The sequence below is a fragment of the Dermacentor variabilis genome, chromosome 11 (assembly GCF_050947875.1).
Source record: "Dermacentor variabilis isolate Ectoservices chromosome 11, ASM5094787v1, whole genome shotgun sequence".
In the NCBI taxonomy this organism is placed as follows: domain Eukaryota; kingdom Metazoa; phylum Arthropoda; class Arachnida; order Ixodida; family Ixodidae; genus Dermacentor; species Dermacentor variabilis.
Window position 1 is genome coordinate 99,549,540 of NC_134578.1, and position 15,011 is coordinate 99,564,550.

At 45.3% G+C, this 15,011-nt stretch overlaps 1 protein-coding gene across 1 annotated transcript in view; it reads right to left on the minus strand.

Moving 5' to 3' along the window:
• Window positions 1-545: 545 nt before the first annotated feature.
• LOC142564890 (uncharacterized) overlaps window positions 546-15,011 on the minus strand; it is a 122,720-nt gene continuing 108,254 nt past the window's right edge. Inside the window, exons 7-8 of the mRNA XM_075676082.1 lie at window positions 13,258-13,486; window positions 546-735 (exon numbers count right to left, since the gene is read on the minus strand). Coding sequence (XP_075532197.1) covers window positions 709-735; window positions 13,258-13,486 — 256 coding nt within the window. The 3' untranslated portion in view covers window positions 546-708. The remainder of the gene's footprint in view (window positions 736-13,257; window positions 13,487-15,011) is intronic.

The following is a 15,011-nucleotide window of genomic DNA, read 5'->3' on the forward strand; positions in this document are numbered from 1 at the left end:
CCCCTGCACCCGGCAAGACAACTCGCCGCATTTCATATATACACAAAATCAAATTCTTTATTTCACGTCAAGCGAAAGTTGTTAGGTGAACGTTCTTTCGACTTTGAACTATGTCATTAGTGCAGACATTCGGCTCATCCCACCTTCAATGGAGTAAATTTCATATATAACATGCGTCGCTGTATAATACGCACAGCCAAAACCATTACAAAAGACTACGTCTTATACGCTTGAAACTACTGTAAGCGCCCCATGTCCTAGCTCAAATGGCAGCGAATCTAATGGTAACGACCATCTTTGGTAGGGCTTTTCCATATTAGCGCTGGAAGAATCATTTTAGAGATTCCGATAACCATAAAAATTGCTTTTTTTGTCGAGAATAATTTTTCTCTGCTTCATTCACCGACCTTTCAATCAGATTTTCTTGTTGGCAACCACCTTGAACCGTCAAATGTTGTTCGTAAAAAAAAGCAACTATTCTAATTTAGCGGCTAAAATTTGGTACACCGATCTGATGTAATTAAATTCGGAAACTTATAAGATATATTCATGCTTCTGTACTTACGCATACATCTCTCATACATTAAACATTCACTCAAGCATGAAATAACGAGGACTCTGCTGCCAACGCCACTTCTTTTCAGAACCGAGTGGTAATTTTATTGAATCTGTTTAAACGTTGACCATATCCGAGTGATGCGGCTATGGCTATGAAGGCGCGAAGTAGGGAATTTTCTGGAAGAAAAATATATCGAATAACAACTTAGCAATTTGTATTGAAACAGAAATGTAATATAAAGAACGCGCCGTTTAAGAATATGCGTGTTTTTACAGTACTGCAGTAAAATGGCAATAATATGTTTTGTTCTCATTATGATGACCGTGAGTTCCATCAGATATCATCCGTGGGTGTTCATCGATATTGCGTTCCAAGCTTCTTGATTTGAATTACATTGACTGAAATCAAGATAAGCCATCGATATCAGCGACAAGACAACAAGGCTTGCGTTAACTTCTTCGGATAAACGCTAGCGCATAAATATAGCTTTGCACGTATTCAGAAGCATGAAGCAACATATTGCTTGACGTATTGAGAATTACGAAGTTTACGTGAATATCCGTGGTGATAGAATTCCCTGAAATTCCTACCGCTTTCTCATTGGCGCTGTAAAAATGTGTTTACATAAATAAATAAATAAATAAATAAATAAATAAATAAATAAATAAATAAATAAATAAATAAAAAATGCGTAAAAATAAAATTGTTCTATGGCTTTCCTGATAGCCATATCTTGTCGGGCGTAGAGAAGGGCTGTATATTTTGCTGTACCTCAGAGACAAGTTTGATACGCCCATGATGAATGTCTGTATGACCCACTAAACTGAAGTGTTTTCCTGCTGAATGAGCAGTGAGCCGTCATATGGTATGATAAATAAATCGAGCTCTTTCGCTTCAATGAGGCAGACGTCAGTAGCTAGTGCCAAGTGCGCTCTCAGCCAAGTCTGACGGCAAGTCGCAAATCCTGATCGTGATTTACCCAAACAAAGAGGTTCGCTCTAAGAGGAATAGTTCCGACGATCTGGAGTGGTTGAAAAAATGTTCTTGATGTTATAAGCGGACTTGGCTCTTTCAGTGAGTTGTCCTCTCCTTGCACCAAAGACATTTCTTGCTCAAACAGCGCTGACGAGTCTTGTCCTGTGTGGTACAATGTCCTCATAATTGAAACAGTCGTACGTGATACCTACGTTTGCTTGTCGAAGCTATTCTCATCTGTACGGGAGAGTTCCGATTAAGGATACTTGGATTAACCCCGGCTTACAGGATAAGCAGCGCATACAAGACACGCGAAGCCTGAGAACCTCGATTAAGAATGAAAAAATTTTATCTTCCTAACAACTTGTTTTCTTGTCGGATCTTACAAAGAAGGCTACGATTTCCGTGTCATCGTCTCAGAGCGTAACAATGCATGGCGAAAGCCTTTCGTAGGGTGTCTTCAGAATTCCCTGGGGTTACCTTGAGTGCGGGATGCGTTATGAATAAGATGTCCTGCGGAACTTTCGGACTCTCTGGAAACCCAGCGTCCACGTCTAGTCTTTTATATTTCATTCACATTGAGGACATGCATTTTTTTACGTGACCCACGGTGAACTTAGGAAAATTGTCAAAGGCGCGAAACATACGGCAGCTCAACGTTCCACAACGTATGCGGAACCAGCGGAAGTACATTTTTGCGTCTCAATAACCTCTACATTCGCCCTGCCATTTTGGACATCATGTGCATTCGCGACTTCCCGTAGTCTGATGTCTGCACTCTGTGACGCTATTTAAAAAAAAATGTCTAATGACACCTGGCATTCAGATTTGAGCTTCATGTGAACCACCATGTCAACGGAACCTATTTTAAGTGTACAGATACGGTAACAAATTGGAATGACTAGTAGAAAGGCGATTAAGCGATTGAACAGGAACCTATGGCTGGGCGGAAAACTTACGCTTTTGTGACCACCGTATCGTATAAGAACCTTCGCCGGTCATCAAATTTAATGTGAGGGATCAAGCCAGTTCAGTGTTCATGCATAAGTCAACGTGCAATCCAAATTATTATTCTGGTTCCTTCATTTATTCGATATTACGTGACAGTTCCGCCGTTGCATGTGTCATTTGATTCGGCAAATCTCTTGCGCTTTTACCTTACGATGACACAATAGTTCGTTGAAAGAGGCGAGAGGCAGACAGTAACGCAGCGCACGTTTTGCAGTGTTCTCTTTTCAACAATCATCGACCCAATGCTCATGAAAATATACAAGTGAAAGTTCTCAATCCCGTAATAACGAAAAGAAATAGAGAAACACTTCGATAGCTTGCGTAGTGTGCTCAGGTCACACTACGTGGTGTCGTACAGCGCGTGACCGTCGACTCTGCCTAGGAGTGTGGGACATAGAAATGTTCCACTACGTCGGCATCCGCGATCTGTACTCCAAACCCGAACACGCTCCTGGAGCTGACATTTCGCGTCGTGTTCTAGCGGACTCTTCTGCCGCGTGCGCATCTTTTAGTGGCACCTAACGCAATAGTGAGCTGCCATGCTACGTCTGCGTGCTAAAGGCATGCGGGCCTATGCCAACATTGTCTAAGTCCGCGCAGTTCCGGAGCGCGGCCTAAATCGACGTCAGCTGTTCTAAATAAAGCGATAATTTTATTCAAATCCACGAGAGATGAAGTTTTACATAGCAGCTAATGTAAAATGGAATGTTGTACATGTGGCTGCGCTCCTGACTGCGAGCGCAGGAAACGACAGGAGAACAATACATAAATGACAGCAATATAATCAGATATATTACGCTACATAAGGGTTTTTATATCAAAAACGGTTTGCGCAATGGCAAGAAATATGTAAGACAGGGAGAGCTGAAAAAACAGAAATGCGAAAATTGTGCACTGCTGGGAATTTCGAACTTAGCGATGAGTTTAAATAAATGGGGCAAATCATGGAAGCTTCATGCCCAACAGTGCAGTCCGCTATATATTTGTAAAGTATGAAGGTTGTGGTTTCATGTAAATCAGCGGGGCTCATGGTTCAACAAATTTGGAATAAGCCATTTCAGAGGCGAATAGGTAGATTTTCTAGGTTTTCCTGTTAATGTTAAGTATTACTAATAACAGTTCCTAATGCTTAAGAAGACAAAACGTAGTTATATGTAATACAAGATCTCCGGATCATTGTTTTTTTCGTGGATAGCAAGCCGCATAGTGTAAGCATCCAATACATGGTCCTCAAGGAAACAAGTAGAAATATGTTCACTGACCAATAACTGTGCAAAAAGTGAATAAATAAATATATTTAGGTAAAGGTGACGCTCAGGCCTATAGCGATGGGTTGGGGATAAGTTCGCCGTCGTGTCCTAAGACGAGGCGTTTTTAACACCGTGAACACTCCCGGCACCGAATAAAGGTCTCACCCGACGGCTAAACATCTAGATCCAGCCTCAAACATCAGTGAAGACATCAAGCCATCCCACTGTATTCCACCGTTTTCAGTGGGCCACAGTATCAGTTGTCTTTCTTTTTTATTCCACAAACTATGCTTTAACTGCTATCATGGTGCTCTGCTAATTCTTTATAGTAATTCCCGCCGTCTTTTCAATTGAGTCTGTATACAGCGACTTCACGGATATACCAAATCTTGCAAGCATTCTTTTCTACGAAACACTATTGAAGACTGAAAAGAACTTCGTCAGACAGTTGTCTAGGATGTAAACACCAAAAATTTAGAAAGTCTTACATACTTCTTTATTATCTGATTCCTCACGAATACTTTTTATGGCGATTAGCATTGATCCCCTACTTTGGAGGTTTTGAATCTATCTATCTATCTATCTATCTATCTATCTATCTATCTATCTATCTATCTATCTATCTATCTATCTATCTATCTATCTATCTATCTAACCTACCTATCTAACCTATCTACCTATCTAACCTATCTACCTATCTAACCTACCTATCTATCTAACCTATCTAACCTACCTATCTATCTAACCTATCTATCTATCTAACCTATCTATCTATCTATCTATCTATCTATCTATCTATCTATCTATCTATCTATCTATCTATCTATCTATCTAACCTATCTATCTATCTATCTAACCTATCTATCTATCTATCTAACCTATCTATCTATCTAACCTATCTATCTATCTAACCTATCTATCTATCTAACCTATCTATCTATCTAACCTATCTATCTAACCTATCTATCTAACCTATCTACCTAACCTATCTATCTATCTATCTATCTATCTATCTACCTAACCTATCTACCTAACCTGTCTATCTATCTATCTATCTAACCTATCTATCTATCTATCTATCTAACCTATCTATCTATCTATCTATCTATCTATCTATCTATCTATCTATCTATCTATCTATCTATCTATCTATCTATCTATCTATCTATCTATCTATCTATCTATCTATCTATCGATGATTTGCCTAAAAGTACGTCCGACGTCTGTCTTCAGGTTTCTTTAGAAGTACGTTATAAAGGATTCGTCAGTGGTTTTATTCAAGTACAGTCTCGTCCACTCTTCGGGTGAACATGGCTCGCCGTGGCCGCGCTCCTCGGGGAGCCATTGCGTCCGGCGCGGCGGCGCATCGAAGCGAAGCGGCGCAGGCGCACACGGACCCATGGGAGGTGCTTCGCGTCGTCTGCTACAGCGCTGGAGCGCGCCGCCTGTTGCTTTGCTGTAAAGTACGCTTCGCTAGACCCAGGTGACTGAGTGCCCGAGGCGGCATTGCGGGAAGGCGCACTTCACTAACTAGAGCATTTTCCAGGTGGTTCCGTCTACAGCTTATGAACAGCCTGCTTAATCAATATACAGAAACAGAAACAAGCTTCTCACCACATAAATCACTTGGCATGTTTTTATAAGTGATGAGGGTAAAAATACAGTAATTTTTTCGCGCTCTTTATTAGGCTGGAGCCCTTTTATTTTACTCTCACAGAACTTAGTGTAGTGCACACCGAGAAACCTATTAGGCGCGCTCTTTGTTGGAGTCATCATGTGATGAGCCTAGCTGGCCTAGCGCGCCGGTTCGCGCATGTCTTGATGCCAGAACGAATGTGCTTGACTTCGACGTCGGCCCCTTTTCGAGTATCCCCTGTATGTCATCCCCTGTATCCCCTGTAGGTCCGTAGGTCATACCCTATATTCATGGAATGTCGCACATCAGCAAAAAAGTGGCCGCAGCCGCTACGGGGTCAAGATAGTTTTTTCGGCTCCATGCATGCTCAGTAGAGTGTGCCCCACGGTTACAGACAAGAGAAAGAGTAGGCCACAATGTTCAACGATGCAGTAAACGCAGTACACAGATTGCGTTTGTGCGGTTGTGTATTCGATTCCTTCGACATGTGGCAAGATTTATTTTGGACGAACGGACAGGTGCTTCAATGAAAGCGGGAACACCAGTTGCATGTAAAGAACAAGGCAGGAGACACTTTGGCCATGCGCTGAGGCAGATGGAGAGGAAAAGAAGAGGGCGCAAGAAACAACCCTTGCAAAGCAATTTTTGATGAGACAACGTTGCGGTTCCTTTAGAGGGATCAGGTCAGCCCGCGATTTGTCTCTTTGCTTCCAGAAAAAGTGAATTTTGGCGAATATGCCTTTTAAAAAAGTCCTTTTGGCGGTCTGTTATTGTTTGTTCTTTATTTTTGTTTTCTTTTTGGTTGGTATTTTGTGCTGTGAGTGCCGCCGAGCGTTAGCTTTTCAACAGGTCTCACTCTTTCCATAGTCACGTTTGTAAATTCAATAGTCGCCGTCATCCCCACTTTCCATAGTTATTTTCGTTAAGCCATATTTTGAGGCTTCATCACTTCATAGCGTCATTTCCTCATTTGTTGATCGGCGTGATATCCCCCTTTGTTATGTTTTTTCGCCCGTTTGGGTTCCTTCAAACGATTTAATGGCCTCATGTTTCACCTTTACACTGGTTATTTGTTAAGTGCCATATCCGTTTTCTTCACATTTTCGCAGTCTCTTCCTGTTTTTCTATTTTATCTCTCCCTCTTTTATGATGCTGTAAGATTGGTTCATGGTTATTTTGGCGATCGCTTGTCGCAATCTGGGATACACTGTTGCGCAGTATATAATCTTTTACGTGTTTATGTTTATCGGCACATGTGAGAGTGACGATGCAGACACGTGAACAGGTTCCCGAATGAAGTGTATGTTGCTTGCTTTCCAAAAATAACCAATTGGCAGTCTGCACTCGTGGTGTGGTGTGTGTTTCTTTCATTTGTCCTCATTTTTTTCGCGCAGTTGTAAGAAACTTCTAAACCATTGTAACAGTCTCCAGGTCGTTTTGTCTATGTCGTTCTCTTCTGGATATTACATCCTCATCGTCATTACCCGCCGCTGTTTCTTAGCGCCTATGGTTCTGCGCTGCGAAGCACGAGATCGCGAGAGGACATCGCAGCTGCCGCGCCTACATTTCGATTGGGGAGAAGTGCAAAAGTGTTCGCGTCGGGTGTGTCGGGGGTACGTTAAAGATTCACTTGTGTTCAAAATTAATCCCGAGTCCGCCACTACGGCGTGCCTTATAATCAAATCGGGGTTCTTCCAAGTAAAACCGCGGAATTCACTTAAATGCTAGTTGGTTGGCTAGCTGGCTAGTCATGATGGAACATAGCACCGCCACTTTGAAACAGCGACGTCACGCCGAATGAACAAACATGAGTGGTCTATTGCAGCTGTGGCTTTAATGACGGGCAAATCATACATGAACATGCCTTTCACTGCATGCGTGGAGCAGTTCAGAGAAGAGAACGGCACACATTTCTGACCACTCATCAGAGCAAACAGCATTCATGCCACAGAAAACTTCATACTTCAAAAACATTTGTACAGCACGAAAAGGAAATGAGAGCAGAAAAAAGCGATATAAAGGCATGGTCTGGCGTTGCCGCGTTCACATACATAAAAACCTTTTTTTTCTTTGTCAGATAAAGCGACCATGGGGGTAACATGCTTCACACAGGAAAAGGGCACTGAGTTCTTCCTTTGTCTTTGAAATCTCAGCTCCTATAATGTTGCGTATACCCTGTTGTAGTATACACGCTGAATGAGGATCCAGGCGTTTGCTGTTACGAAACGTAAGCGTCGACGCGCGATGCTGAGAGGAACCTCGTTCTCCTCTTCTTCAGTCCCCTTTCTGTGCCACATCCTGTGGCATTACCCGCTCTTGAAAACAAAAAGAAGGAAAACATACATATTCTTGACGTGAGAGTGCCGAGATGACCTAGGACGAACACATAGGCTATAGTCACAATCACTGTGGTGTGCGATATAGTCACGAGGCAATGGGGGACGAGCCACAGCATAAGCTAACCTAAGCGGCTGAAAACGTCGCATATTAGGAGCAATAGTACGGTTTCAACCGCACAACGTGCACAATCTCAGATTGCGGTTGTTGAAGTCGGGGAGACTGGCTTCCGTCAGGAAGGACTTTGTAATTCACGTAACTAATTCGCTGCAACACTCTGTAAGATCCGAAGTAGCGACTCAAAAGCTTCTTGGATAGTCCTTTTCGGCGTACGGGACTCCAGACAAAAACTTTATCAGAAGGTTGAAACTCGACTTGTCGATGGCGGAGATTGTAACGGTGCGTATCGATGCTCTGTTGTTTCTTTGTGTGCAATCTGGCAAGCTTACGGGCTTCTTCCGCGCGTTGCACGAAAAGTTCGGCATCCTGGGTGAGGTCGAGATGTTCGATGTTGTGTAATGGCAGCATTGCTTCTAACATAGCCTGCATTTCACGGCTGTAAACCAGGTAAAACGGCGCTAAGAGTGTTGTTTCTTGCGTAGCAGTGTTATAGGCAACTTTACGTAAGGGATGATCTGGTCCCACGTCTTCTGCTGTACGTCTACGTACATAGACAGCATGTCAGTCATCGTTTTCTTCAGTCATTCGGTCAAGCCGTTTGTCTGCGGATGATAGGCAGTTGTACTTCGGTAGGTCGCGCAGCTGAGTTTAAAAACGTCTTTAATGAACTGTGCTTTAAAGGCTTGCCTCGGTCTGTGACGATGTGCGATAGGGCGCCATGCCGGAGGACAATGCTCTGTATTAAAAACTAGGCAACCTCGTAAGCTGTGGCTCGAGGCAGCGCCTTTGTCTAGGCATACCACGTTGACTAGTCTGGGGCGATGATTATCCACCTGCTGCCAGAAGGTTACAATGGAACCGGACCCAGAAGATCCATGCCGATCTGGTCGAAAGGTTTTCCAGGTGGGATCAATCGGATTCAGTAATCCCGCAGGCGTCACAGCTGGCCACTTTCGGCGCTGGCATTCACGGCAGGCTTAGACGTACCGCTTAACACAGTCGGCAACTTTCGGCCAGTCGTAGGATATGCGCATTCCATCAAGTGATCGCATAAAACCTAAATGGCCAGACGGAGGCCAGTCATGACAGGCGAGCAAAACTTCGGCACGGAGGTCTGCTGGAACGACCAAAAGATAGGTCTTGTTGGGGGCAGCAGAGTTCTTATACAAGACGCCATATCTTAAACAAAAAGAGGACAACCCTCGAGCGATATGCTGGGGTATTGATGCGTTTGGTCCTTCGAGAGGTTAGAATATGGGTCGTGTATCGTCTGCGCGCTGCTGTGTGGACAAATCAGTAACGCTTACGGCACCAAGAAAAACGCCATCGTCCTCAATGTCTTGGTCGGTAGTGTCGATAGGGGCGCACGAGAGTGCGTCCGCGTTTTTGTATATGCGGCACGACTTGTACACGATGGCCACGTCGTACTCCTGCAAACGTAGACTCCACCGTGCCAGTCGTCCAGAAGGGTCCCGCAGGTTTGCAAGCCAGCATAACGAGTCATGGTGGGTTAAAACTTCGAATGGGCGGCCGTAGAGGTTAGGTCCAAATTTGGCCAGCGCCCATACGACGGCAAGACACTCTTTCTCTGTGGTGGTGTAGTTGGTTTCTGCAAGGCATAGTGTGCGACTTGCGTAGGTGATAATTCTTTCAATACCTTCCGCCGTTGTACCTGCCGTTGTAACTGCCGTTGTAACTGCCGTTGTAACTGCCGTTGTAACTGCCGTTGTAACTGCCGTTGTAACTGCCGTTGTAACTGCCGTTGTAACTGCCGTTGTACAAGCACCGCACCAACACCAACGTTACTGGCGTCCGTATGAAATTTCGTGTCCGCCTCCTCGACAAAGTGGGCCCCAACTGGTGCTGACACCAGGCGCTGTCGATGGTCGGTGAAAGCAGTCTCTTGCTCTGAGGCCCAGACGTACGATACATCGTCCTTTGTGAGGCGAGTCAGCGGCTCCGCCATCTTCGAAAAATTTTCGATGAAACACTGGTGATATGAGCAAAGGCCCATGTAGCGTTGGATACCTTTCTTGCCGGTCGGTGTTGGAAACGTGGCTACAGCGGCAGTTTTCGCGGAATCAGGGCTAACGCCTTCCGCGCTGACCACGTGTCCCAGAAAAAACAGCTCCTTGTAGCCGAAATGACACTTCTGAGGCTTAAGGGTGAGGTTAGCCAATCGGATGGCTTTGAGAACTTACCGCAGTCGTTTCAGGTGGTCGTCAAATGTTGCCGAAAAGACAACCACGTCATCGAGATAAACGAGGCAGCTTTGCCACTTACGACCAGCGAGAACGGTCTCAATCATTCGCTGGAAAGTTGCTGGTGCTGAACAGAGACCAAAAGGAAGTACTCTGAATTCGTAAAGGCCATCTGGAGTGACGAAAGCAGTTCTTCCGTGGTCTCGTTCATCTACCTCAATTTACCAGTAACCGCTCTTCAGATCGAGCGAAGAAAAATAATTAGCTCGCCGCAATTTGTCTAAAGAGTCATCGATACGTGGTAGTGGGTACACGTCCTTCTTAGTAAAATCGTTGAGGCATCGATAATCAACACAGTAACTAAGCGTTCCGTCTTTTTTCTTGACCAGAACGAACGGGGAGGACCACGGACTATGTGAAGGCTGAAGTTGACGTTCCTGAGTTTGGCGTTGGTGTTCCCACTCGTTAAATGCAGCCACGCGCTCGAACTCTGCTAGCCAGTCTTCTACGTCTTGAAATGTGTCGCCATGAAAAGCCGTCGGCACTTGGGGGTTCAGCAGTGTTAGGTAAGTCGGTGTCACCCTTTCTGTAGAAGTCGCAGTGGTCGCAGTCATCACTTTTCCTGGAGGTTTCCAAATTCTGGAGAGAGGCCTCGGATTCGCCAGCTTGTGCGCTGAACTGGAGTCAACTCCACTTGCGGGGTGAGGTTCTTGCTCGCCAGTGGGGTCTCCTGCATATGTTGAGTGTACCCAGCAAGCTCCAACAAATTGTCGGGCATACCCTGTTGTAGTATAAACGCATACACGCTGAATGAAGGTCGAGGCGTTTGCCCTTTACGAAACGTAAGCGTCGACGCGCGATACCCAGACGAACCTCGTTCTCCTCTTCTTCAGTCCCCTTGCTGTGCCACACCATGTGGTGATATCATGCGTCAGTTTGTTCCGTTTTCTCCAGACCACTTTCGTATCTTACAACGCCGGCACTCAGCTGCAATCCCTACTCTCGAACGGCATGTGATCGGTATCTTTTCTAGAGCAGTGGCATGTATGCTGTGGAAGTTTTTGTTTAGGCACATAACTATCTGGCCAACGTACACCTTATCACACGTCAGCGGAATCGAATTAATAACCCGCTGCGTGCAGCTGACTTAAGTTTGCTTGTGCTTGATTGCACGGACGCTCGTTGGTTTTTGTATGTTTACTTTAGGGCAGAGTGCGGCGAACCGCACTCTCACTGATAATACTACGTCTACACCAGTCTCAATGTCGTGGGCGAAAAAAAAGTAAGATTCAGAGTTTTACGTTCCAAAACTACGATTTGAATATGAGGCGTGTCGTTGTTGGGGACTCTGGAAATTTGGACCACCTGGGGTACCTTTAAAGTGTAGATAAATTTAAGCACACGGTTGTTTTCGCATTTCGCCCGCATCGAAGTGCGGCCGCCATGGCTGGGATTCGATCCCGCAGGCTCGTGCTTAGCAGCCCAACAATAGTCACTAGGCAACCGTGGCGGGTCTTGGGCAAAACAGTGTGCACGTGAGGAATGACCACTGGTTCCTGAATGCGGGCGCGTTTGTGATGGTCAGAGGCTGCGTGAGCGCTCCTTTGAGACTTGTGGAGAGCTTCCTCTACTAAGCAAAGCAGGGCCGAAGGATACACTAACTCAGGGTATCCTTTAGCTCTGCTTGTCTTAGTGGGTTCTCATTTACCTTCCCTCCTTTCTTTAGCAGCGCAGTTGCTTACCAGTTACAGACGTTTTTAGGTGACGCTTGCGTATGGGCTATCCGCGAGCCTGTACATGTAAAGCTGCTGCAAAAAACTGCTTCGCTCACTTGCACTATATTAATAAAATTGGAGTAGGCGAGTCCCGAAACAACTCCAAGGCAACGCCATTAAGGAAAAGCGGTGTGGGAGAGGGTGGAATTTTTACCTCCGAAGCGTTGAAGGGCCCCGTGTCACCCGAAATCCGGTGTCGGCGTCGGTGGAGTTGTGAATGAGCGAAAAACATCTTACTATATGACGTGGTATATGCGGCTTCAATACCGAACCATTCTATAACTGAAGTTGCTCTACATTGTCTTACATTCTTGACAAATTTCTCAGAAGTTTGATAATGATAGCCTACAAATAAATTTCATGAAACTAAACACCAACAGCCAATGCTTTTCATGTTAAATCTTTCCCTAGGTAAATATTAAAACCACGACTCAATAACATAAACCTGAAAATGATGCAATTACAAACTCTACAAAGTCTACTAAAGTACAAAAGCCTAGCTTGACATGCGATGACTTCAGAGTCACCTGTACTGCATCAATAGCTGTTCGTAGATCTGTTGTAACCGTTAGACATTGATCAGCCGACCGTTTCTTTCATTCAATGTTTGAAAAGCGGTTTTTATAGTTTCAGAAGTCCCAGTATTTTCAAGGCCAAAACGCTTTCAGGGCTTCATTTAAGAAATGCTAGCCCATATGGCTTCTTGGCCTTCATAAAGTTCTTAAACATTTCGTCCACCGAAGGCCCAGGAATTTCTTTGATGACAGCGCGAAGAACTAGCTTGCTGGAGCAACAGCCCTGATACCCACTGCGCAAGCGCATGTGCGGGCTGGGCAGAATAACTGTAGACTCATCGCAACTACGCACTGAACAGCGGTAAATAAACTGCACAACGAAGCTATATCGCGTAGTTAGGGATCTTTGCCCATCAAAGTCGCCGCGCCATCTGAAAAGTCCCACGGGAACCTGCACATTTATACCTGGGGCCTCCGGGGACGTCAGGAAGCTGACGTTGGTCCAGTGGATTGGAAATGCCGTGCCAGTGATGCAGGGCCCTGCTAGGTTGTGGATGAAAGTTGCCTTGTTTGGCAAAATTTGAGGTGTTCATTGCGCCCCTCTGAACACCGCGCGCAGGCCCTATGCAACAAGTATAAATGGAATGACCAGAAGTATTTGGCGATCAGCATCGCCGTGCCCTGTGCTTCGCGGGCGTTATCCTCGTCCGCGCCGGCAAAGATGTGGTCAGTGTTCTTGCTTCGAAAGCGACAAAGCCTGCCTGTAGCGTGTTTGTGTATAACGCAGCGAAACCGCGGCCCCCAAAACAGGTGACGCGCCTGCTCTTCATGCCTGCGGCAACTGCTATATGCGATCTGCGAAATGTAAAGATACTTACCATATCGTAGCGCTTGATGTACACAGCAGGGGAGAATTCCGCCCTAATATAATAGGCATCCTTCGGGTCGAATATGGTCTTGGAGGTGTAGTCAAAACTAGTAGTCACAATGTATGCTACGGGTGACAGGCGTATATTATAGCAGAGCTCAGAGCCATTCTTCAATGAACCGCTGTCGAAGTCCAATTGGTGTTCATCACCCTTAGCATCAGTAATTTTTAACCAATGGCTGCAATGATAGAGAAATAGGCGCTGCCGTAACAAATTTCTTCACTTGATTAAAATAAATGGTTCCGCAAGCTCGTTAGAACAATTAAATAAGGCAACTTCAAAAATCAGTACCTGTGTATGCGTGGAGAGTGCGTCATAACTATACCAGATGACAGAAGAAAAAAAAAATGGCCGGAAACACTTAAGGCTACTCAGGTGTGGGAATGCGAAGCATTATAGTCCCTTTGGTGAAATTTTCGATTGAGGACGCGTGTGAGGTACCACCCATATTTTACACGCTCTAGACGTGGAGCCACCTTCTCCTTATCGGCCTCGCTGACAAGTGTCCAATCGCGCACCCACCAGGCCACGCCTTTAGTCAGCCAGAAACGTGGCCCCACCGTGGCGTCGGGGAAGAGTGCCCATCCCACACGTCGGAGGCGCGTCTTCTATTCCCACCCATACTAATGGTTCTGATTCTTTTTCAGAGTCATTACTTTGTGTACCGGAACCTCCATGAGAAATCAGGCGTCAGTCACAGGATTCTTGATGCCTTTTTACTCTTTGCGCCGTCGTTCATTTTTATTATCATCGCTTGGTCACGCCGTAACTGACCACGCCGGATTTTCAAGTAATGAGGCGTATGATTCTTTCGAAATAAATGACAATAAATACACATTGTGACAGATAGTGATGCCATCTGGAATTACTGAACAGTTTTGTAGAAAAATGTTGATTATTAATTATGGGTTTATAGGCCTTGTCGCGAGACTGCAGTCAGTATCTGTGTGAAGCTACTACGCCTTTGTCTACTGAATACGTTTATGTCGATGATTATTATGGTCGGAGCCAGCCTTTGTACCATCAAAACCGTCTGGATCATCGCTTTTCTATTGTCGGCAAATCGCAACTCTTTGTTCTGCATCCTGAACTAGGCTCGAAAACAACTCTGAAGGCGGCCTACATAAGTGAGCGAACGTGCGAACTCCTAATTGCTGTGCTGTGCAACAACGGCAGGCACATAGCTCCGACCTTTTTATGGGATATGCCTGGTGGAAGTGGTCTGTTTCAAAGCTAAATTTGGTATACGTTAACAGTGAATTACTCAGTTGGACAGACAACGACAGGCGCAGCGGTTACCATAGTGTAACGCCCGCTGCATAACTGCTCATTTAGACACAATTACAAGAGGAGAGCTGGGAGCAGACTTCAAGAACATAACGCCGTCGATATGCCTGACTCGAGCGAGTTGACCCGTGTTAACTGCTGCGAAATCCGTTTTGCGTGTCCAGGGTCGGATTAACCGAGGGAAAGGAGACATGGATGCGAGCGCACGACAAGTGTCGCACTGGTGTTGGGTGTTAAATTCAGAGTTGTGCAGTGGAGGGTCGCGACAGACATCGGGTATTGTGTTATCAAAAAAAGGAGGTCCCTGCCCTACGGCTGCCGTATTCTCTCCTTTTTGCCTAACTCTGAATATATGTGTGCATACTGTGAATATTGTAGCGAAGAAGACAGGCGTGCCCAACAGGCGCATTGTCAAC